Consider the following 25,868-nt stretch of genomic DNA (forward strand, 5'->3'; position numbering starts at 1 on the left):
CTAAATCTTTTTTTGCACGTCGCTGATATATTGACCACGACGATGGCCATGTTGTGAAGTTTCGTTTTTATTTTAAATGTAGAACTAAACAATAACAGATCCCGTCTAAACTGCGTTAGGGAATAAATTGTAATGAAAATTACCAAAACCAGAGACGTGCAAAATCGAGTTTATGAAATTTGAAAAAATGAGAACCGATTTGATCTGAAATTTTTAACAGGTTTGTAAAGGCGTTACTGCTTAAAACTTAAAAAAAAAAACAGGAATAAGCAATTTTATTTATTAGTGAGGCTTCAGCCTTGTTCAAGCTTGAATTGCGGAATTTTATAAAATAAATAAAGGAATTTTCAAAAAAGAGCAAAAAGCAGTGGTAGGCGAGGTATTGAAAGAGTATTACTGACTGAAAATTCAATATCGACAAATAAAAGTCGATATTAGAAATATTAAAAAGAAATTAATTCATTTTATATGAACTATGTATATACAGGACTTATTTTTGGGTTAAGGCAAGCGAGATGTGTAATTCTTTTTAAAATATTTATACTTCTATCATATACCTATATCAAACCGTTTTTGAAATTTAACCTTGAAAAAAAATTGAGCCTCTTAACTGGTTTTCCCAGAAAATTGAACGAGATCTAAGCTTATTTTGATAAAATACTCCATCCAAACTTATTGTCGATCTGTCAGCGGCCATGTTGGTTGTTCAATGCCGCAAGGTCATAATTAGAGTAGCTTGGACTTTTTTTTTGAGAATGTGAATGTGGACTATTTTCGAAATCGGTTAGTTTTGGCACATTTTTTTTTCAATGTCAAATATTTCAAAAACGGTTGGACATAGGGATGGGACATACAGAATCCCGTTTCTAAATTACATCTCTATAAACTTTTATTGAACACGGAAAAGCTTTTTAAATTAGTTTAATTTTATTGTAAAATATGATCGGAGTCTTGAAGGAATTCATACAGGGTAGTGTAAAAATATGCATATGGATATCTGCTCCTGTTTCAGGGTTCAGAGTTTTTCATTTGATATTTTCCATTAAAAAAAAGTTTTTTGCTATGGAAATGGAATGGAATGGAAATGGAATCAGGGCAAAGGTCGCAGATAACGATCCAGCATCAGACCACAGTTTAGGCCGCTTAAATGAGTTATTTAAATGTTACTCTTTTTAAACTAAGTGCGATATAATGTGCATAGGCCACAGACAGAAGTAGTGTAATAGGTTTAAACTTTTTAGAGTTTTTATTGCGAGAAAATATTTTGTGTTTAAAATTGAATATTAAAAATACTGAATACAAATATTTCTCAATGCTAAAAATAAATTGAAATTAATTATTTCGAACGGAGAAAAAAATTCAAAAATTCGGTTTCAATGATTAACTATTTGGATAATTTTTTTTTGCCGTTAACTGATTTTCAAAATTGTGATACGAGTGTGACAGTGGCGACAGGATCGGAAAACTACTCAGTCACAGTTGCCTAAAGAGAGTATAATGGTGGAACTATTGCTGAAAATCACTCACCTTGAAGACTTGTCGGCAAAGGAAATTTTCCTTAACGGGAAGCAATCTAGAAGAAAATGAATTAGTAATCTAGCAATTTCTAAGAATTTTCAGAAGTGGGAAAGCAGTTTATTCGAAATTTATTTTTGTATTTCTCACCCTAACATTTCTAATGATGGATTGATCAAGGGATATCAAAATCAAATCAATCAAATCAAAAGCTCCGTTGCCTTTTCTTTCCCTTATCATTCATCTACATACAGCAAGCTGTATTGACAACGTGAAGAGAGAAACACGTATTTGATGCTTTATTTCGGATCACACTGCCCGAAAAATCAATTAACCTTAGAGAATTTTAAACGTCATTTTTAAATAATTTTCTCAGAAGAAAATATAGAAACCTTTATGAACTGCCTAAAAGATCAAAAGTGGGAGGACGTAGGTAGTTATGACGGATGGTGCCAATCAAGATTTGAACTATTTAAAAAAATAAATAAGAACTAAAAGTTTAGATTTTCACGAAATTATATATTTTTACATGACAATGGTTTCGACAACACCGTGAAAATCTGAATTTTTAATTCTTATTAATTTTGATAAATGGATTTTCATCAAGTAAAACCACCTCAGTTCAATATTTGAACTATTTTATGAATTTGTTCTAAACCTAGTTTAAATGGATGCTTTCCTACAAAAACGGTAGTGGCGTAAAATCATATAAAGATAACGATGAGATTAAAAAAATGCAAAAATGAAAACTTGATATTCTGTTTCAGCTTTCTTGCAATAAAACCAAATGCATGTGGTCAATATGCAATGAGATTTTTGGTAGAAACAGTTTCAACGGTGACATTGGAATAAATTACTATACAAATGAAATTTAAAATCATTTCAATAAATATATATTGAACGTTGTGCCTGATTGATTAAAGAACCGAGAAAAGAAGGTCTTTTTCAATAAAATACCAGATTCCAGCCAGTATAATAAAAACTTATATTCCATATGTTAGTAAATTGTTGTTGATGTTGATGTTGATGTTGATGTTGATTATTGAATCCTTTAAAAATGGCATTTTTTCAAACCACCTCAAAACAGCTGTTAACCGCTCTATAGAAAGGGAGATGCAGAAATAATTATCTTTTATATTTATTAATTACTAATTGTATTTAGAACTAAATTCTCTCAAATACCACTAAGCATAAGGATGGGTAAAGAAAATATGAATATTGTAAAGAGCACTAAATTAATAGGTTTACAAGTTGACGAGGTCCTTGATTGGTCTGGACAATTTGATTATTTGCAAAATAAATTAAATTTGTTATGGAATTAAAGTCGTTTCAAACTATACTAATTATCTTTAGGTTAGTTTGTAATGGTCAACTAGACAATATTTTCGTGGTTCAAAAGAGGACTCCTAGTACCTTCAGGAAATGCAATTTAAAGAGAGTTGTAAACGGGTGTTCAAAACTAAAAGCATTTTAACTGTAAAGCGTGGACGTAATTGGAGCGTTTTAACAGGAAAACCCGATTTCTAAACTGGATATAGCCAAATCAACTAATATGTTAAGAGTTCGATTTTTGAAAATCATTTAATGGTTAAAACCGCATGGCCGATATCTTCACTACCAACTGTGATATAGGGCGTTGTTCAATTTTCGACCCTTTTGGAAATTGCCCATAACATTTTTATTTATGAAAAATTCACCAACCAAAACACTATTGGGGCATTGTTTTAAGGTGAATGCGGTGGCGTACTCAGATTTTTCATACCGTTTTCCTTTTTTTTATAAATGAATACAACTCTCTTGTTTTATATAGCAATCATAGTTGGCTACAGTCTGAAAAATTGCCCCCAAAAATTAACCATATTGATTTGTTCTTATCTGTGATGAGAAAAGGCGGAAATATAGTTTATATATATTTATTATATAATTTTATTATTTTTGGTTATTTTTAAAACAAAATTATCCTAATAAACAAAACACAGCGTTAGACTCGCTTACTTAGAGTAACAACCCGCACTCAAGCAAGCGGTATTTATTACTATAAAAGTGGGTAGGAACAGTTTGTTGGGATGAAAACAGAATTTAAACGGTTACACGCGGTAAGATCTCTGTATCAACTCGTTGCCGCCTGACACTCGCGTCAGTACTGACACAGCGGTCAGGGCCTACAATGGTACGTCCAGGTGGGCCTACTATGCGTGTTCGTTACAACAGTAAATATTAGAATACAAAATATAACATAAGTTATATTGAAATATTTTAATTAAATTCTTCAAATTGGGCGCCGACTTCTTCAATATACTGAACGCACCTTTTTATATATACCTTTTTATATATACTTACTCATTGATTTTTTTTCTGTAAGCTTTAAATACAGTCAAATTAATACAATGTCTCTAATTGAAAATTTCCTTTATTAACGGCGATTTCCTTTGTGTTTGGCATATTATTTATATGTAATGTATTTGTAATATGATGTGAAATTGAGTTGATTTTTATTACTATTATTATTACCCACATTCGCGTGCCACCTCGGACGGTGCTTTAGTCACAGCGATAGGATGATTTCGGTAGATTTTGACGCTCATGCCAGTGAATGTATTCGTATTGTTTTGCAAAAATCTACTACAAAACTAATGGCCATAGAAAAACTTCTTCAGTCCCCTGTTTAATGAAGGCTGCCAAACGAACCTCGTGATTAAAATAGCGTTCATCAAACTTATTAGATAATATACTATGATGGTTTGAACGCTCTAGTTTCTCATAATTATTACTATCCGTTCATTATTATGCGTTATGGAAGAGTAATAAAGAATTCCACTCTATATACTCCAACGTTTTTATGGGACGGGCCATCCCTTGAATTTTATAGCATTTCCAAGCAACAGCGTCGTGCAATTTTGTACAGAATTTAATTTCGACCATCACAATACGAATTGGGCTTTACGTATTATTAGTTATCGATTTGTACGGTATTGTAACGGTAGATGGGAATTTCGGAAAGTCGAGAATTTTATTTAGTGATTTCGGAACGAAGTGTCAATATGTCGCGAAAATTGCTCGCTTGCGGTAAAAACGTAGAAAACTAACGTTTCCCAAATTTTGGCTTCGATTTTCGTTTTAAAGTTGCCAAACATCTATTTATTTTTTATCTCTAGATAATACGCTCAATTAATTCGTATTTCTACTTATTTATGCACGTTGTGATCGACACTTTGAATAAAACATGACAATAATTTTGATATTATTCAACCATGTCAACTCCATGAACAAATACATTTTAAAATCAGGTACTGGATTTCCAGAAAAATTCTGGCAAACGTCATAGTTGAACAGGAAATGTACAGGGTATGTCAAAAAGTATATGTTGATATCAAGTTCCTTTTTGTTTTTAAATAGAATACAATTTTATTAAATCCATTTTCGAATTCTGTGTCAAATTTCACGCATAATTCATGTAAAAGTACCAGTAACTTTCTTAAGTTGTGACAATTATATTTCTCTCAGTAAAGAAAGTGAAGATGACGCGTCTAAATTGTAATAAATTTTAATTTTCATTGGGTATGGAACTTAAGAAGAAGTATTAATTTGTTTAACGCGAAATATCTAAAATGACCCAATACAAGATCCACAGGGAGAAGAAATTGAGGGAGAATACCTGGTCTAAAAAGTAAATAATGATGCGAACTAACAGCTTTAAGTGCATCAAAAGAAGAAAAGTATTATTCATACACGGACCGCGGGCGACATTTTTAGGAAATTATGATGAAAACGTGCAACTCGAATCCATTACTTCATCGTCTTTTCACGTTTTGTTTAAATGGTACAGTAAATAAACAAAATTCTGGGTATTGATCCTTATTTCTTCAATCAAAATTTTACTGTAGCCCGATATTTACAATTTTTAAAAATGACTTCATTCCTACTTTAACAGTTTTGCAGGATATCCACATTTTACACCACTGGATTTTTTCGTCTGTGGTTAGTTAAAATCAAAAGTTTATAAGGAGAAACCATCAAATTTAGATGATTTAAAATGTACAATTAGATACGAAACATGGCAAATCAATGATACAGGATATAGAGTATGCTATATGAATTATGTGTAAAATTTGACGCAGAATTCGGAAATTCGTAAAGAATTTCTTAATAAATTTTCTGCATATGTTTGCCGTTATACTTTTTACAAAACTTCTGGATTCCTCCTTGACTGCAACTGTTTCAGTCTGCAGAAGTTTCTTTGAAAATTGTTTGCCGTTTTTGGGCTGTGTAATAAAGGAACTAGTAATATATTAATTTATATACCTCCAAAAATATGAAACAATGTCTTATTCGACCTATCTGCCATTAGTATTAACTTGTAAAACAAATGAAAGAATGCCCATTACTACAAAAACAACACAAGATCAATATTGCTGCATTACTGGAACTATTTCCATTTAGAGCGAGTACACTCTATCACCTTCTTCTCTTCACATTGGCTCCCTTTGGAGGTCGGCGATAAAAATGACTCTGAAAATGTAGGCAGGTGCGCAACCAAACCGTATGCAAAGGTCTTTCAGTCATGAATTTTGTCATCTTCCGGCCGGTCTCTTGCCTACGATAATTAATTTTAACAACTTGAACCTACCGCCTCTCATGACATGTCCCAAATATGAAACTTTCCATTTTATAATATTGAAAACAGCAGCTCACTACTCTGATTTACATTGTTGAGAACTTCGGCCTTTGATAGTCTTTGGGTCAAAGATATTCAATCATATAGCACAACAGGAAATCATTCATACCTTAAGCTGTGAGTTAAAGTTAGATCTGTTTAACAGTTTTGCAATGCTTGTAACTTTTCGTCGAGCCTGCTCAATCTTGGATTTTATTTCAATTCGTGGGTGTAATTATTTCTTCGGAGTCTATATTTAACAAAGGTATGCAACCTTGACTGATGCCTCTCTTGTTTGATTTATTCGGTATGTATTCTGAGCAATGTTGATTTCTATTAGTTTGAGGTAGACAACATTGTCAAAAACTTTAAGAAAATCGATAAAACACGCACACCAACACCATTTCCAAAGCCAAATTGAATATCATAAATTCTATTGCGAATTACCCCGAGAAATGTCTTATTAGCCTTAATACTTTTTATAAAACTTCTAGATTCCTCCAGGGTCGGTTTTTGTTAAGTCGAACTAGCTAACGTTTCGCCCATCATCCTGTTGGCTTCTTCAGAGCTTGATTGAAACTGGCTAGCATTTTACTCTGTACCTGCTTTTATATTGTTTGAGGGGGGCGGAGCTAAATCAGGGGCATAAACACCGACCTGAGTCGCGGTTAAGATTGTTCAGTTGTTCATAGATTTCTATAGACTCTCGGATTTTTCGTTGGTAGAAGAATTGATTACGTGCTACTCAGCAGTTGCCGAACACAATCACGAAACCGGTCATAAAATTTTATTCCATAAAACTAAAATTTTCGCATGTAATCAATTCTTCTACCAACGAAAAATCCGAGAATCTATAGAAATCTATAAACAACCGCACAATCTGAACCGCGACTTGGGTATCTACCTGTCACCAATATGCGAATCAGTCATCCGAGACAGTGTTTGTACCTCTTATTTACCTCCGCCCACCTCAGCTAATATAAAAGCAGGTACAGAATAAAATGCTAGCCAGTTGCACTCAAACTCTGAAGAAGCCAACAGGATGATTGGCGAAACATTAGCTAGTTCGACTCAACAAAAACCGACGCAGGAGGAATCCAAAAGTTTTATAAAAAGTATAAAAGTAGCTTGTGGAAGTTTCTTTGAAAAATTATTTATTAGCCTTCTATTGTATAGGTTGGAATGTTGTCTTCAACCAATCGGATCGTATTTTTTCCGTTTTGTATATGGTGTGGCAAAGTGTGGTTAAGAGAATCGGTTCAGCCCTATCATCTTTAGCTGTTACTTTTAATATTTCAGCATGAACCTTGTACAGACCAACGGTTCTACTGTAATGCTGTAAAATGATGGTGCGCCCAACCTCATCTCTAGTTATATCTGGATCATCCTCCTCCATGTCACATCCGGCTTTTTCATCATGGAAAAGGTCTCGTGCCAGCTAAACGTATCATATTTTCATTTTCATTCTTCACACTTTTCCATCATTCACCGATACTTTACCCCTCCGCATTTTTTGCATTTCCGCTGTATCGGATAATATTAATTTTTAGTTGAACCAGCCAAAAATGGTTAGCGAATGTTTCATTAATTACTATTTATTAACCAAAACTAACGTACAACGAAAGCTTTAGGTGTTTTAAAGTACGTTGTAGCTATCCGTAACGATCATACTGATCGCAATTAATTGTTTTTTTAAGGGGTTCTTAAATACAACAAGACATAATTTCTTGACATTATTGTAAGTACAAATTTATATAATACCATAACAATTAATACAGTTACAAATATTATGATCTTTAGTATTTATCATGAGTGATAATGAAAAACAAGAATTAAAGCAACCAGAGAAGGCATTTCACTGGAAACTAAAATGCGAGGGATTTGGAGACTAGAGTCTCGTGAACGTCAATCTCAAATTAATGCTCCATTGAATTAGATCATTTCAACAATAAGGATAATTTTTAAGAATAAAGAAACGGCAAGCTCTGCAACTAGAATTACTCGTTATAGAAATTGTATAGTAGAGGAAATGGAAAAAGGACTGTCTTTAAAAGAATTGAAGACGAAATTGAAAGCAATATGCCAGTAAGGGAATCAATAATAATTAAAAAAGCCTGGAGAATTCAGGCTGAAGCAAGTGATACAGTGAAACTTTCGTTGCTAGTCGAAGATTGTTTAACAGATTCAAACGTCGAAATAATCTTCATAACATAAAAATTGGAGGAGAAGCAGCAAGTGCAAAAACTTTGAATAAGGAAACTATCCTCCAGAACTGGTTTTTAAAGTTGATGAAACAGGTCTGTTTTGGAAGACAATGCAAGAACGGACATTTTTATCCAGTGAAAAGAAATGAGCACTAGAATTTAAAGCTGCAAAAAAAAACCGCTACTAGTTTACTTCTTCAAAATCCCAAGAGCGATAAAAGTCATATTTGGGAGTCTAACGAAAAAATCAGATCTGGTTCACTGAACATTTGTGTCCGTACGTTGGACGATATTGCGATATTAATAAACTCGGACAAAGAGCACTACTATTTACTGATAATGTTCCAAGCCTGACAACAAATTTATCAGATTTAACAACATACATTCCAAGTGGTTGTTTGCCGCCTGACAACTGCCTTGATCCAATCAATGGACCAAGGCCTTATCTCCAATTTTAAGACTTATTACTTCCGGCAGATGCTTGGAAAAAGAGACGGAGAAGAGAAGCAATCAATAAGAGAATTTTGGAAAAACTTCAATATCGTGGATGTTGTAGACAACATAAACTTTTCTTGGAACAGAAAGATCTTTGAAAGGAGTATGGAAGAACATTTGGTCAGATGTAAGAGCGAAGACATGGAACACTCTGGCGATAGTGGAATTGGCGCAACAAACAGGTAAATGTGAAAGACGTCGAAGACATAGTTCAAGCAGCTAGTCTCTAATGATGAGTTCAAGTTAACTGAGCAAAAAGAAAATAGAAATATTGATAATATCGATTTCGAAGGAGAGTAAAAAGAACTTTCGATGACGTTTGTTAAAAGTAGTTTGACCACAGTATGAAACAATTTGTTGAAAATGTTACAAATGATATGATAGAGCAAGAGGGGGTGTTATAGATGCTTTATCCACTGATCAACGATTTCTAACACAACGCAAAAGGAAAATGCAAACTAATTTAGATTCCTTCATGGCAAAAAGGCAGCAAATTACAAACACAGAATAGACTGAATGATATGACTGAGTTAGAATTTTTTGTAATAAATAAATGTGTGGTTTTAATTTTATTAAAAATAGTTATTAAATTTCATATTAAATCATTTTTTATTCATCTTCCCCTAACGCCATTATCCACGTGTTAAGATAGTCTCGTCTAGCTTAATTTTGCAAATATTTCTTTCTAAAAGATTTTTTTCTTGTTTTCTATTTAGAGATCAACATTTTCTTCTTGGTAATTTGTACATCTCTATTACAAAAAGCTTTGATTGTTTCATATTTGAAATTAAACTGTTGAAACCGCCTTAAGTCCATTCCAAATTGCGTTCTTTACGACGCCGAACGACCAAAATAAAATAGGAATTCATGAGAGGTGGGAATTCGTCGCAGCGAAATGTAAATAACGTAGTCACGGAGGTGTAAGAAAGTAAAGGAGGCGCACTTAAGTTACCTTAAGTCCGCAATATAAATTTTACGTTCACCTACTTTGCCATTTCGGAAAGCTGCAAACGGCCGTCCTTGTTTGCGTCGAAAACTTGAAGCTGTAAACAAAAAAATGTGTTAAATGGCATTCGTCTCCTTTGAAATGCAGTTTGTGCATATTTTTCATATGCATTGCAAAAAGTTTTCGGAGCTTACTCAGTTTTCTTTAAATTAAGCACTAATAATAATAATGTCTATTTATATACGTTAAATACAAACCAACACAAATAAACATTTAAAAATCATTTTCATGAAAGACATCCGGTTTATACAAAATCAGTATGTTTGCGCCTAAAATTTAAATAGCATAAAAAGTAAAAAAAAATCATCAAAATACACCATAATTTAAACGGTTTAAATATCTGAAGCAAATAAAGATTGAGATGTACTCAAGATTAACAGATACGCACGTTAAACAGAAGCGCATAGTAATCATAAATATTTTAAGTTGGTCAGACCTTTAAAAGTTTTTCTGCCCCTACCGAGTATCCAGCTCTCAACAACTATCTTCAATTTTTTAAATGTATTTATAACAAAAATATAATCCGGAAGCATGGCAACTAGTCTAGTAGTTGCGTGCCTCTGACTTTCATAAAATCTGTTTTTGTATAGATCCCTCAGTAAAGCTGTAGCATGTCTAGTAGTCTGATCTCCCGCAATATTATTTTATCTCTACGGTTGCTTAAATGACATTCGACAATTCCAGCCCAAGCAAGAATTCCGTAAGTGTGACTGGACAAGTGCAAATAGACTTTTATGTTGTGACAGGGTTAGCAAGTCTCTCAGGTATCTAAAACGCGGCAAAGTAGCCCTGATATTTTTAACGTCATTTTGTATTGGTAAGTCGCATTTGAGATGACGGTCAATAATTATTTCAATTTCGATTATTTCATCATAAATATCGAAATTCCTCCTGCATCGCTTGTTGTTGAGTCGAACTTGCTGACGTTTCGCCAATCATCCTGTTGACTTTTTCAAAAAACTGACAGTTTTAGTTAAGCTCTGAAGAAGTCAACAAGATGATTGGCGAAATGTCAGTAACTTCGATTCAACAACAACCGATGCAGGAGGAATCCAGAAGTTTTGTATTAGTATTAGTAGTATTACAATAGCTTGTGGGAGTTCCTTTGAAAAATTAAGGTAAGTATCGAATTTTATCAAAATTCAAAATGAATTGCTCTCTACGCATTCTTTGAAATTGTTCCAGGTATTTGCCTCATAGACTATTGCAGTGTCGTCTGCAAAATTTATTATTTTTGTCATTAAATCATTTGTATGAATAGAGAATAACAGCGGCCCAAGGACAGCGCCCTGCGGTATACCACAGGTAACCATCCCCGCACTGCTGATAGACCCTTCTACATCAACGTACTGAATTTTCTTAGCGAGATAGCTTTTTATTAGATGGTAAATGCATCTTCGAAACCAACAATATTTCATTTTATCCCAAAGTCTATAGTGAGAAACTATATCCATTGCTTTGAAGAGAACCAAAAGTACGGATATACTAGGCTGTTTCGAATCTAATATATCGTAAACACTGACGATTTGATACTATATTACTTTTGTTTGGAAAGTTCACTGTTCAATTGCATTTTTATTATTTTTTCAATTATTTTTGAAAATCCTGATAATAGCGTGATGGGACGATAGTTAAGAATTTTAGTTTTGTCTCCTCTTTTGTATATAAGATTGAATATACCAATCTTGAGACAGGCAGGAAAGTACTGATCACGGAAACAAGTACTAATTAAATATTTAAATACTGCTGATATTTGATCAGTCGCCTGATTTCACTCCTTATATTATCTGGGGGATTTCTTCGGCAATATTCGTCTCGTACAAACACGATCGATCGATTGATGGAGGAATTGTTCTAGATGGCATATTTCCTGCCAATTCTACTATAGTGAACATTAGATTTCATCATCATCTCTCTCAATTTTATTTATTTTAACCTTTTGCCTTTTTCTTCCACAAAGTATATTTTCGCATTCCCACAACACTTTAGATTAATTGTTGTTTTTGTTAGATATTACTCATGTGTGGGGTTTTTATTAAAAGATCTAACTCTGTTTTTATGGAAATTATATTGATGTTTTAGCGCGACATTTTTTGGATCACTCTGTAATCGAATATACAATTTTTTTTTCATTAATGGTGCTCAATAAAGATATTGTTTCTTTCTCTATTTTTTATTGGCGTGATATTTATTTATATCTGTGCACATTTTCTTCGAAATAAGCGAATAAATGCCAATTTTAGAAAATCGAATGTGCAATCTACTAGTTGTGACCATAGACTATTAGTAAATTACGTTTATGGCAACAAACAAAAACAAAAGTAGTTATTTTTAGATCGACTTTACGCAGGTTGTTTCCGTTCTTTTGGTATTTTCGTTTGATGACGCAGTTTATGAAAATGATGGAAAAAATGATGTGCTGGTATTTTTTTATACAGGATATTAAAAATTCCGAAGCAGCTTTATGACTATGAAAATCTCTACTGGCTCTGTATACCAATTCTGGAGGCGGAATAGAAAGGAAATGTTATATAAGCGACAGTTTCACATTTTTGATAAATTATCTCATAGAGATACGAGGGGTGCCTGAAAATACAATAACTTGATTTTACCCACTGATATCTACTAATTATATTTCTATGATCTGTACATGGCGGCCTGTTTAATTACAAAAGTTGTTTCTATTAAGATGATCTCTATTTTTTATTTTTGTAATCGTTACTTTTTTATATCTATATGGTGATAAAACAAAGTTAATTCACCTACATTTTATTGCATTTTTGAATTGTCCTTTCAAAGACAAATTCAACGATATATATGAGTTTGGGTCTGTGATGCACCGTTTCGAACTTATTAGCGATCAGAATCAGATCAGAATTTGCCAAAATGCCATATAGAAACATTTACAAATAGCATATACTACTTATTCTTATTATTCTTATATTTTTATTATTCTTCTTGTATTCGGACATATTGAAAAACTAATATCATTAATTTTACTCGTAAGTAATATGGATTAGTAGTTAGTGTTAATTTTTTGCATTCATTTCTCGTAGATATTTAAACGTAGAAATAAGTAATCTGCAAAATTTGGCAACATTGTGCAAAGCGTCTGTTTATGACTTCTTAATAATTCTCTAAAACGGTTGTGAATAAGTTGATAAGGAGCTTATTCCCAGTTTCATATCTTAATAATTTAAATCTTATATCCAGTTCTTTATTTCATCTTCCAATTAAGCCAAAACGGTAAGTCAGAGACTATATTATAGAATAGAAATTGCTATTACAGTGGCTATTCGAAAGTCCAATAATATATAGGGTGTCTCATTTGAGAAAATTGGGAAAAGTATCATTTTAAGAAAATATTTTAAATTTGATCATTGCGTAAAGAAAAGCATTATTTTGGTAAAATAATAGAAGTTTCAAAAGCGAAACGTTCGAAACGGTGCATCACACACCCATACTCATGAATTTGTCTTTGAAAGGACTATCCAAAAATACAATAGTACCTTATATAAAAAAGTGACGATAATATAACCAACTTTTGTATTTAATTTCTTTTGTAACCTGCGTATGTTTCGAGGCATACACCTTGCCCCTCTTAGACGGGTCACCCTGTACACCTTTCTTGAATTCTTCCAAATTCCTAAATACTGTATAGTCCAGCACACGATAAATGGTCATGACTTCTACCCTCAATAAACCGAACAATAAACCATTTTTTGTTATGTTGAAGAACAAAAGAAAAAGCGTCATATATTTGTATCTTTGGTATCGGACAAAATAAAAAATCCGATAGTAGTATATTTTTTTAATGCAAAATTTGTGCCAAGGAATGTTAAAAATGTTAGAGGGCATGGAACGAAGGAACCATGTGGCAAAGGCATAATGAAAATATTTAGAGATGATAATGTAGAATCGATTCACAGGGAAGTTGTGTTGCCAAACTCTTTGCCTCTTTCAGCAAAAAATATTAAATATACTATATAAGCTTCAGGACATAACAAGCGATTTTTTTGAAAATTGTGTAAAAAACTCTCTCTTTTCAAAAAACGTAATAGTTTATGATAATGCTAGTTATTACAGCACTAAAAAAGTACCACCGATTAGCATAAAAAGATATGTACTACAAGAGTTTTTTTAGTCAGTATGAACTTTATTTTGAAGACACATACAAAAAAAAAACTGCTTGAAGTTTTACGAGCCAAATTGTGATAGTACAGCTTTAACAGTATATTGTGCAATAAGTGTGGGAATGGACCTTTGAGTCACGTGTTTAATGGGTACGAGCGGAGCGAGCGTTTAATAAACGAATGACTTAAAAAGTTCACCAACATACTATCCTTTTTCTAAGACCGTTAGTTTTTGGGTACATTTTCGCAAAACACGAATACATTAACTGACATGACTGTCAGAAGTGACAAACGTCAAAATTCAAAGTGTAGGAAATATCTCCGAAAACATCCGATTGCTCCCAAACCCGTGCGGTAAAATTCCGGAAATGTCCGAAGTGCCTCGGATTCGCGGGAAACGAAACTGACGTAGTAAAGCGACGCTTCCCGCACGCTAGATCGGTGCGTAATTAGGTATTTTACAGACGGGAGTAGAAAAAAGAATTTTATCGCTCCTCGTAAAATTAGGTCTTAATTATTTTATAAGTAGGGCATGATTTATTTAACATTAATATAGAACATGAACGTAGAAAACGACTTCTCAACAAGTTAGATCTTTTGTGCAAATTACTAACTGTGTGCTTTTTATAAAGAAAGTCGTTGTTAACTTAAGTAAAGTTATTAATTTACAGATTTGCCGTACATTTGCATGGAGACATTTCTGGTAATTGGTGGCTGTTTTTCTCAGAACCAATGTCCAGAACTCTTTATTTTAAGGTTTCTATAATCCCGGGAGCAACAAATTCATACACTTCTATAGAATATACACTGGTCGCTCGGCTTTGCATAATTTAACGATTTATCAGTCTAATTGTTAAATCGATAATTAAGCAAAAAACGAAATAAAAGAAAACAAGTCGGCAAAGGATCAAAACGCCTTTCGAGAATTTAAAGTGCTCAATAGACATGCTCAAGAAGGCCAGTTATCTAGAATATCTTTCAAAATTCAGAGGCTGTAAAAATTTTCCTTATTTTGACACTCATATTGATGATTTATTAGCGGTGCAGTAATAATAAAATAATAACAATAGTAATTTTCTACTCATATACTCATATAATACCATATTATACACCAATCTAGCGTGCACAACAGCGTCACTTTACCACGTGAGTTTCCTGTCCCACGGATCCGAGCCACTTCGGACATTTCCGTGCGGGTTCGTGTTGTTTTGAAAAATAGTATAGTATGCATTGTTTGGTAAACTTTTTAAATCACTGGTTTATTAAACACTCGTTCGTCAATTGTCCTTTACCTCTTTGATTTATAGACCAAAATGCCTACGAGCAGATAAAAACGTTATAAAGCGTTACAGTGGTGACTGTTAATCGTGTGTCGGACTGTACATACCAGAACTCCTCTTCAGTTTACAACTGGCTCATTTTAAAAGTTTATTTTATTTGGGACTCTAAAATTTTGCATTTTTTCATTCATCAATTGCCAATTTTTAAAAAAATTCTAATACTTTAGAACGGACGCAAATTCTGTTAACCCGGAGGTTAAAAACTTATCTACTTTTAGAATTACCAGGGCTTAAAAGCCTGCCGGTTACTCCGGCCATCGAGTTTGATGAATTATTCTCAGGGCATAGAGCGAGAGGGAGCTGCAGTCGTTTTATCCTCAATTGGCTGAAATGAATTTAATTTCGTTACTACGGCGATTTTTAACGTCATTCAGGCACTAGTGTACTCTATCGACATCCCTGGTCAGAATTTTATTTAATTTAATACGATTAATTTTTAGCCTTCTTCTTGCATTTGCAATTTTTTTCTAATTTTTTCATTTTTCATGATGATCCGTCATAGTGTCAAAAAATCTTTGAAAATTTGGGACTAAATAATTACTCAAAAGTTTTTATTGTTACAAATTTTTGGGAGCTTATAAATTTTTCCAATAAAAGCTCAGTCTGATTGGACTTTTGATTAATCTAGCATAGATTCTATTTTTTCAAATACATTTAATTTTGTTCGGGTTCATTTCAGTGAAATATTTGCGAAAGAAAATTATTTTTGATTTCTATTGCAGTCCGTTTCTAATAATTATGCTTAGTTGACATTACATGAGATTACCATATCATTTCGGATGTTTTTAAGATTTTTTGACAAATTGTAAATCTCTGAACATCTTCCATCGGTCCATGACAAAATACCGTTTATGATACCAGGAATTTTCAACATATATTTGGAAAAAATGACGATAAATATCAACTAATCTCATTTCTGTAAAATGTTTTTTTTTTGTATAATGTTTAATAAAAAAATGGTTACTTAATACCATGTACCGGGTAGTCGGTTTAAAAGTGGCCTATACCTTATCTCGAAATCTATAGTTTCAATACAAAAATTTTTTCCAGTAAAATGGTCTTAAAATTTTTTGTGTTTTTTGAATTGTCACTCAATTACAGACAGAGAGACGAAATAAAATTCTCATAAGAGGAATCAAAATGCTATCTCCAGTTGTTAATTTCTAAAAACATGAAAAATCCATTTATCAAAATAAATAAGAAATAAAAGTTCCAGATTTTCACGAAATTATATATTTGACATGACAATTGTTTCGACAACACCGTATCTTTATCAAATGTAATATTTACAAACTACCTGGTCTATATATACCGAAAAATGACCATAAAACCTTAATTAATGTTGTTGTGAGAATTTAAGTTCAATAATGGAGAGGTATTTAAATATAATTGATCGTTAAGCAATACTTTTGAATGTCTCATTTTGTTAATCTCCATGGCTTCCAACAAATTTAATTTTTTACTTTTTGTGGCTGTATGTAAAATATCAAAATTGTCGTCAGAAATGTGTTTTGCTGTGTTTAAGTATATAACATAATTAGAATCTAGATAATTGTTTTTAAACGCTCTTTTATGTTCGTTAATGCGTTTCTTGAAGGATCTACCTGTTTGTTCAATATAAATTTTAGGACAAGATCCGCATTTGAACCTGTAGACACCTGATTTTTGGAATTTTGGACATTTCGTTTTATTGTTTTTCAAATATTTCCCTATTGTGTTGTTAGTTCTGCAAGCTATTTTTAAGGCACATTTTGACAAATGTTTTGAAACTTTTTCACTAGGTTCTCCTACGTATGTAGTTGTTTTAAATTGTTAGTGTTTTGTATTAGGTTTCGGATAAATAGAGTTTATTGTTATCTGGATTTTTTTTTATTTATAATTTTATCTATAATGGACGGATTGTAGCCGTTGTTCAGTGCAATTTGTTTAATGATATTAAGTTCTTTGTTGTAATTTTTGGTTGAGAGTGGCTTATTAAGAAGTCTGTCTATAAAAGAGTGCCAAAATACAGCCATTTTGTGTGTATAAGGGTGATTTGAGCTGTTATGTATGACTGTGTCCGTGTGTGAAGGTTTATGATAAATTAAAAAATTTAAGGTTGAAATGCGGATCTTGTCCTAAAATTTATATTGGAAAAACAGGTAGATCCTTCAAGAAACGCATTAACAAACATTAAAGAGGATTTAAAAACAATAGTCTAGATTCTAATTATGCTACATACTTAAACACAGAAAACCACATTTTTCACGACAATTTTGATATTTTTCATATAGCCACAAAAAGTAGAAAATTAAGTTTATTGGAAACCATGGAGATTAAGAAAATGAGACATTCAAAAGTACTGCTTAACGATCAATTAAATTTAAATACCTCTCCTTTATTGAACTTAAATTCTCACAGCAACTTTAATTAACGTTTTATGGTCATTTTTCGGTATATATAGTAGCAGGTAGTTTGAAAATATTCCATTTGATAAAGACAGGGTGTTGTCGAAACAATTGTCATGTAAAAATATATAATTTCGTGAAAATCTAAACCTTTAGTTCTTAATAAATGGATTTTCATCAAGTAAAAGCCACCTCTGTTCAAATAATATTGAGCCTCTCATTTGGAATACAATTCCTGAAATAAATCATCCCAATTTAATTTGGGCACGAGATGGTGTGAAATCATCGAAGTATTGATTTTTGAATTTTTAAATGGAAATTTTAGACCCTGGATTGAGTAAAATGACACCATCTTATGGCCAGCAAGGAGCCCGGATTTAAACCCACTAGACTTCTTTTAGCTGGGCTCTAGAAAGGAAATGGTATACAAAAAAACACCACGGAAGTTTTTGAATTGCAACAATAAATTTTAAATGTAATTATTCAATTAATGCTACCAGTTATATATTAAATGCATTATTGAAAATTATAGACATATGGAAAATACAATATAAAATTAATTTAATATTTGATAAAAATATGTAAATTTTGAATATTGTATGCCTAAAATATGTTTTAGAAGTTAAGTTAACATAACCTGGATTCCAAAGATATTCGCTTATAACGGTGCATTAGAGATCAATATGTACATATTGATATTTAACGTTGGGTTTTTTAAAATGTAATAAAGTATTGGGTGTTCCCCTTTAAAAAATGTAACTTTACTTGACCGCCCTGTATGTACTTGAGTCAAAACTAAAATAATACAAAAAAAATAAGGGTCATTTTACTGGAAACCATTTTTTTTACTACACTCCCATTTCGAGATGAGGTAAATTCTGTTAAAATAAAAATCCAAGTGTAGGGGAGCTAACCAACACCCCTGCACTCGATAAAAAGAAAGAGTTTTGCAATTTTTGATAGTGGTACTTATGTCACAATCATTCTGTAGTCCTTTGAATACTTAAAAAAGTTTTGCTACTCTACATCTTTCTGGAACAGAGTTTAGTTCCAAACAATTTTTTTTCAAGAATAATTAAGGAATTAGGCATCGTATTTGTTTAGTTTCCTTTGTAGAAATTCGGAATAAATTTGATATTATAAGAAATTTCTTTTGATTTAAATGTTCATGGATATCGGTCAGTAGACAGTAACAAAATTTGTACTCTATTACGATTGTTTATACCAACTCCGAAATGTACACGTACTATTATTAAAGCAGATGTAGCCTCACCCTAAAATAAATTTTCCAGAAAGAAAATTAAGTTTAGTTACGCCATTTTTATAAGAGATACCTTTCTATTGTGCCGACTCCAACACAATGTATATAATTCGGCGGTTATTCGCCCACCATGTCCATTCGGAACATATCCTCAATCATCGTAAAAGCAAAACGAAAAAAAAAAAAACGGCTGCCAAAGCCCCACGTCACAGTCGTTTTCAGTGCGGCAAAACATAAAACCTGTATCGGGAAAAATTCAATTTCTCCCAAAAAGTAAATTCTTTTATTTGTCCAAGGGCTACGCTAATAATACTCCGTATACACGTGTTTGGGACGTTTCACACGCGTGACGAGGTAACAATTAGACATTTGCTCGATTGGATTGAATTAATGAAGACAGAGGTAAGTAGAAAAGAAAAGAATATATCTTAATAGCAAGAAAATATTAATAATAATACTGATAATAAATTTTTAGTTAAGTAAAAATTCTGAACTTCACCAACAGACAAAAAAACAATGGTAACTATTCGCGAACATGCAGAAAGACATAAGTATTTCTGAAAAATAAGTTATAATTTTTGAATTGAATCAGAAATTTGAATTTACTTTCTATAAATATAGATTTTTTTTTCAGATATTTTGACATAAGTCTGGAAAATATTTTTATTTTTCTGGAAAAAAGTCAAAATTATTCGATTAAATCAGAAATTCAAACTTATTTTTCAGAAATGTTTAGTTGTTGCTCGGAAATTTTCCTAACAAGCATTATTTGGTTGTTTTTATAAAGAATATTTTTATTTCAAGAAATTATAACTTGTTTCTCAGAAAATTTGAATTAAACCAGAAATTTATAAGAGAAGTAAGTTAAAATTTCTGACTTAAATCAGAAAATCATACTAATTTTCCAGAAAATCTGACTTGTATTTCAGAATTTTTGACTAAAATAAGAAATTCGAAGTTATTTATTTATATTTTGATTTAACTCCGAAATTTGGATTTAAATCAGAAATTCTAAATAATTCTCCATAAAAACCTGTCTTGTTTCCAGAAATTTTAACTTAACTCAGAAATTTATAAGAAAGAAAAATAAGTTAAAATTTTTGGCTTAAATCAGAAAATCTAACAAATTTTCTAGGAAATCTGACTTTTATTTCAGAATTTTTGACTAAAATGAAAAATTTCTGCTTATTTTCAATATCTTCTGTTTTTTTTCAGACATTTTGACTTAAGTCTGGAATTCGTATTTTTCTCAGAATTTTGCCTAAAACCTAAATTTAAGGAGAAATATTTTTATTTTTTTTTTGAAGAAAAAGTCAAAATTTTTCATTGAAATCAGAAATTCGAAATTATTTTTCAGAAACGTTTTCTTATTGCCCAGAAATTTGTCTAACAAGCATTATTTGTTTGTTTTTATAAAAAATATTGAGTTTGGACTTAAAACTGAAAATCTAACTTAATTCGAAAAAATTCTTACTTGTTTTTCAGGAACTTTGAATTAAATCATAAATTTATATACTACTACTTATTTTCAATATCTTCTGATTTTTTTTCGGACATTTTGAGTTAAGTCTGGAATTCGGATTTTTCTCAGAATTTTGCCTAAAACCTAATTTTTATGAAAAACATTTTTATTTTTTACGAAAATAAGTCAAAATTTTTCATTTAAATCACAAATTCAAACTTATTTTTCAGAAATGTTTACTTATTGCTCAGAAATTTGAATAACAAGCATTATTTGTTTGTTTTTATAAAAAATATTGAGTTTGGACTTAAAACTCAAATTGTAACATGATTTCAAGAAATTCTGACTTGTTTTTCAGGAACTTTGAATTAGATCATAAATTTATAAGCAAGAAAAATATGTTAAAATTTTTTACTTGAATCAGATGATTTTTCCAGAAAATTTGACTTGTAATTCAGAATTTTTGACTAAAATAAGGAATTCGAACTTATTTTCGATAAATTCCGATCTTTTTTCAGTCATTTTGACTTAAATCTGAAATTCGAATTTAAATCAGAAATTCTAACTAATTCTCCAGAAATTTGCCGCGTTTTCAGAAATTTTGACTTAACTCAGAAATTCATAATACTTAAATCAGAAGTTCAAACTAATTTTCCAGAAAATTTGACTTGTTTTCCAGAATTTTTGACCAAAATGAAAAATTTCTGCTTATTTTCAATATCTTCTGATTTTTTTTCGGACATTTTGAGTTAAGTCTGGAATTCGAATTTTTCTCAGAATTTTGCCTAAAACCTAATTTTTATGAAAAACATTTTTATTTTTTATGAAAATAAGTCAAAATTTTTCATTTAAATCACAAATTCAAACTTATTTTTCAGAAATGTTTACTTATTGTTCAGAAATTTGAATAACAAGCATTATTTGTTTGTTTTTATAAAAAATATTGAGTTTGGACTTAAAATTGAAATTCTAACTTGATTTCAAGAAATTCTGACTTGTTTTCCAGACTTTTTGATTGAAATAAGAAATTCGAACTAATTTTCCATAAATTCTGATATTCTTTCAGACTGTCTGAAATTCGGTTTTAAATCAGAAATTCTAACTAATTCTCCAGAAAATCTGCCTTGTTTTCAGAAATTTTGACTTAACTCAGAAATTCCTAAAAAAGAAAAATAGGTCAAAATTTCTTAAATTATAAGTTTTTCAGAAATGTTAACTCATTTGCCAGAAAGTGTTTTCAATGTGAAATCGTCGAGAAGGGAGTATTCCTTTACCGTGTAAAATGTTTTTCAGAGTTTTTCCAGGTTCACCGTCCGTATGGGATAGGCCTATGGGGTCGTAATATCCTTCGCGATACGCCTAGGCATTTTATAAAGTATTTTTACTGCCGGCGTATAAAGCTCGCAAGTGAATTACACTCGACGTAAACTCGGGGAAATTACAGCACCGGGAAATATTTATTACTGACCATCGTGTCGGTATACTCGATGAGTTTGTCTTCGGAGACGTCGTTTATTTTCTTCGCTTCCTTGAGAAGATCTCTTAAGAAGTTCTGTAACAAAACGGAAACGACAATGATGGTACCCCGAGCGCCGGTAAGGAATAATGAAATATAAACGCACCTTAAGCTCGTCCGCCTCTATATATCCGCTCCCGTCGGTGTCGTATTCCCTCCAAATCTGGAAAAAAATGGTTTCAGGGAGGCGGGTTATTAAATTCACACGGGTGCCTTTGGCGTGTTATAGGTTGGTGTTAATGTAAACTGTGAGTCAATGAGTTAGAAGGCAATTCCGGTATGGGAAACGTGCGTGCCGCCGAGTTGTTTGCCTCCCGGATTACTCCGGGTAGGTAGATTTATTAAAAAATTAAAAGCATGAATGGCGGTTATTAAGGTGGGCCAAAAAAATAACGATTTTTCTTTGGATCTAACACACAAAAACTAGTTGCTTAGATTTAGTCTCAGATATAAATAATCATAACTTATCATCAATTGATCATTAAGCCAATTTTATTGATAATTTTTATAGGAAATCGGACGCTCTACAAAAATTATCTCTACTTTTTTGATGAATCGAACCATTTCAAAGATATTGGAAGTCAAAGATTGAAGAATTTAAAGAAAAATAACTTTTTCTTATGAATTTTGTTATTGACTGAAAGATAATCATCGTGAAATGTTGTCAATCGTCCTTATAGGAAATTTAAGGCTCCAGAAGAAAGGTTTCTTGTGGTTTATCGATTACTCAATCCGTTTTGAGGATATTTGCATTGGAATCCCAACGGGTACCAATATTCATAGTTTCTAATAAATATTTTCAATTTATTTACTAAATTGACGAGTTTTCACAACATTCACAAAAATTGGAGTTTATTTTGATAAAATAACATTTTTTAAATTATTTTTTACCATTTGTTTGGGAGTATATTTCTTCCTATTCAAATTTCTAACTATATTTTCTTTTATAATTTTAATCACTATTGAGGATTTTGATTGAATATTTCCATTTCAAAGATATTCAAAGTAAAAAATTGAAGAATTTAAAGAAAAATAACTTTTTGATCTGAATTTTGTTATTGACGGAAAAATAATAATCGTGATATGTTGTCAATCGTCCTTTGAGGAAATTTAATGCTCTACAAAACAGGTTTCTTATGGTTTATGGATTACTCGAACCATTTTGAAAATATTTGCATTGGAGTGCCTATGGGTAATTATATTCATAGTTTTTGATATTTTCTATTTATTCATTAAATTGACGAGTTTTCGCAAAATTTACAAAAAAGGAGGTTTATTCTGATAAAATGACAGTTTTTAAATTATTTATTACCATTTGTTTGGGAGTATATTTCTTCCTAATCAAATTTCTAACGATATATTCTTTCAAAATTTTAATCATAATTGAATATTTCTCAACGGGTTCATTTAAAATAAATACGAGGGACCTTTTTGTAGATCATTATATTTCTTATACAAATAATTGAAAACATTTCGCGATAATTATCTTTTAGTCAGTAACGAAATTCAGAACGATATCTTTTCGTTTCGTTTTCTTTAAAATTTTCAATCTTGAAAATGGTTCAATTTCCTATTAAAATTATCAATAAAATTGGCTTGGTGATAAAATATGATTATTTATATATGAGACCAAATCGAATTAAATTATTTATATTTTAATATTTAATTATTAAGAAAATCTAGACTTTTCAATTTAAAATGATCCCAATATATTCGCTTATTTTGAACATTCTGTGGCATCTAATTTAAATTCTTTTACGTCATCTTCCAGTAATGTTATTATCAAAAATAATGTCGCTATCGCATTTTTTTCGTACGTGCGAAGACTAGTTTTTTTAGAAAAATTTAGATATTGAAAAAACTGTTAGGTTGGATAATAATAGGATATTTCATTTTTAAAAATGTTTTATTCGTCACACTTTTTTGAGCAACCGTGAAGAAAATAATTTTAAACGTGCATCATAACAATCTTTACAATTTTTTTTATTTACCAATATCTCATAACTTTACTTTACTTACACTGCAGCTAAACTGTGTGTAACAAATTCAAGTCAAAATTAGTCCAAGATGTCTGGATACATAATAAAATCATTCTTTTGACATGCCCTATTTCTATAAATTTTCTCTCAATTTTACTAACTTGCTTACGTTTTCGTTATGGCTCCATATCCAATAAAAATTCAAATTTCAATTCTCTCAATTCAATTAAGAACTTTACTTTATCACGTTATCTTAGATATTTTCTCATTACTGCAAAAAATGCGCATTATGATGTAGGCGAGCATTTTTCTTTAAGTCCAATGCTCTTACATTTCAATGAATTTATTCGATATTTTAGCCATTCACTACTGCATGTTGTACATCACATTATACGCCCCTGGTTTATTGTCGATAATAATGGTTTTTCCAACAACGATTAGCGAAAAAATATTTTAATTTTCGTTTGACATTGTCGAGATATAGGTCGTAATTCTTGAAGTCGGTGTTCCGAAAACATTTGTTTAATTTCTGATTTTGCTATGTCTTTTTTCGTAAATATTACCGTAAGTTTATTGTATTTTTTGTTCTCCGCGTTTTTTTTAATTTCTAAGAATTTAAGTATAAAGTTTACATTACATATTTTTTTAATTTGTAGATTATGTGTTCATATGAGAAAGAAACCAAACGCCTTTTAGCAGTGTATGATGAAATTGAAGGTGATGAAGAGGTAGGTGGACTTCATGAAGACGAAGACGACCTTTTAGAGAGTAAAGATCAATACTCTAATTCAGAACATTCAGAAGAAGAGCTACTAAACCTCAATGAATCTCAGCGAGACCTGAATGTCGGTCTATGCTATTTGCTTTGCTTTGCTATTTCCCGTAGCGGCATCTTGAACCAAAACGCGAACTTGAAATATAGTGACTCAATCTTCTGGTGTAATTGGAAGAGCCAAACAAACAAAAACTAGAAAGAAATGCCAATGATACCAGTAACAATGAAGAATCGCATAAAAGAAATATCAGGTGCTGTAGAAGAGTCCGCGGGAACTGACCAATACAATGTTACAGGCAGATGCCACTATTGTTCGTCGACGAAAAACAGAAAAACAAAGACGCAGTGTGTACAGTGCCAAAAGTGCACAACCCAACTGTGCCCAAAATGTAAAAATGGTTAGCAATGAAACTCTAGAAAAGGTGGATTAACTACATAAAATTATAGATAAGGTTTACTTTTTTAGTGTTGTAGTTTTATTTAAATCCATTTTGTTTATTTTTCTTTTGACGACATAAAATAAAGTAAATTAAAAAAAATATAGTTTTGCTGACCGTATAAAAGTTAGTAAAGAATTTTAAATTTTTACTAACTTTTTTTGATGGTATGTTGGCTTTATTTTTGTATTGAAAGTTAGAATAACTTAAAATTGGGAATGCGGTGTATTACCGGGTTAGGAAGCAGCAGCAAAAAATTCCATAAGTGATCCAATGACCCCTCTTTTTGGGGAAAGATGGGCATATTTTAAAATAGCTTGTGTTTGAAATACGGTGATAAATATTTGAGTCTCTATGAATGTGTTGTAAGTATTTTCCGTTTTCAGGATCGTATTTAAAAAGATGCATATATTTTATTTACAAAAATGAGGTTGGTATCTGGTTCGAGTTGATATGGCGAATATAGCAAATATCAGGCCATCTAGTTTAGGTTTAGTATTTTTCAGGGTATTTTCCAGTTATTCTGTTCACCAAAGCAAGTGTTTTAACGCGTCTAGTAATTAAATAAATTGTTGATATTGAAATGGAAGTGAATTGATTCAAAACTCTATGTCAATGTCATGTCGATCTAAGGACGAGCTTTTACACTTACGCTATAAGTTTAGCAATTAAGTCATTTAATTGTTTTCTAAGCAATAGCTGAA

General features: G+C 31.4%; 1 protein-coding gene across 1 annotated transcript in view; it reads right to left on the reverse strand.

The window, feature by feature from the left end:
* LOC132699254 (calbindin-32) overlaps positions 1 to 25,868 on the reverse strand; it is a 369,234-nt gene that overhangs the window by 18,397 nt on the left and 324,969 nt on the right. The window contains exons 8-11 of the mRNA XM_060665886.1: positions 22,080 to 22,136; positions 21,926 to 22,009; positions 9,856 to 9,911; positions 1,528 to 1,573 (exon numbers count right to left, since the gene is read on the reverse strand). Of these exons, the coding sequence (XP_060521869.1) occupies positions 1,528 to 1,573; positions 9,856 to 9,911; positions 21,926 to 22,009; positions 22,080 to 22,136 (243 nt within the window). The remainder of the gene's footprint in view (positions 1 to 1,527; positions 1,574 to 9,855; positions 9,912 to 21,925; positions 22,010 to 22,079; positions 22,137 to 25,868) is intronic.

The sequence above is a fragment of the Cylas formicarius genome, unplaced genomic scaffold (genome assembly GCF_029955315.1).
Source record: "Cylas formicarius isolate icCylForm1 unplaced genomic scaffold, icCylForm1.1 PGA_scaffold_10__41_contigs__length_53128322, whole genome shotgun sequence".
NCBI lineage: Eukaryota > Metazoa > Arthropoda > Insecta > Coleoptera > Brentidae > Cylas > Cylas formicarius.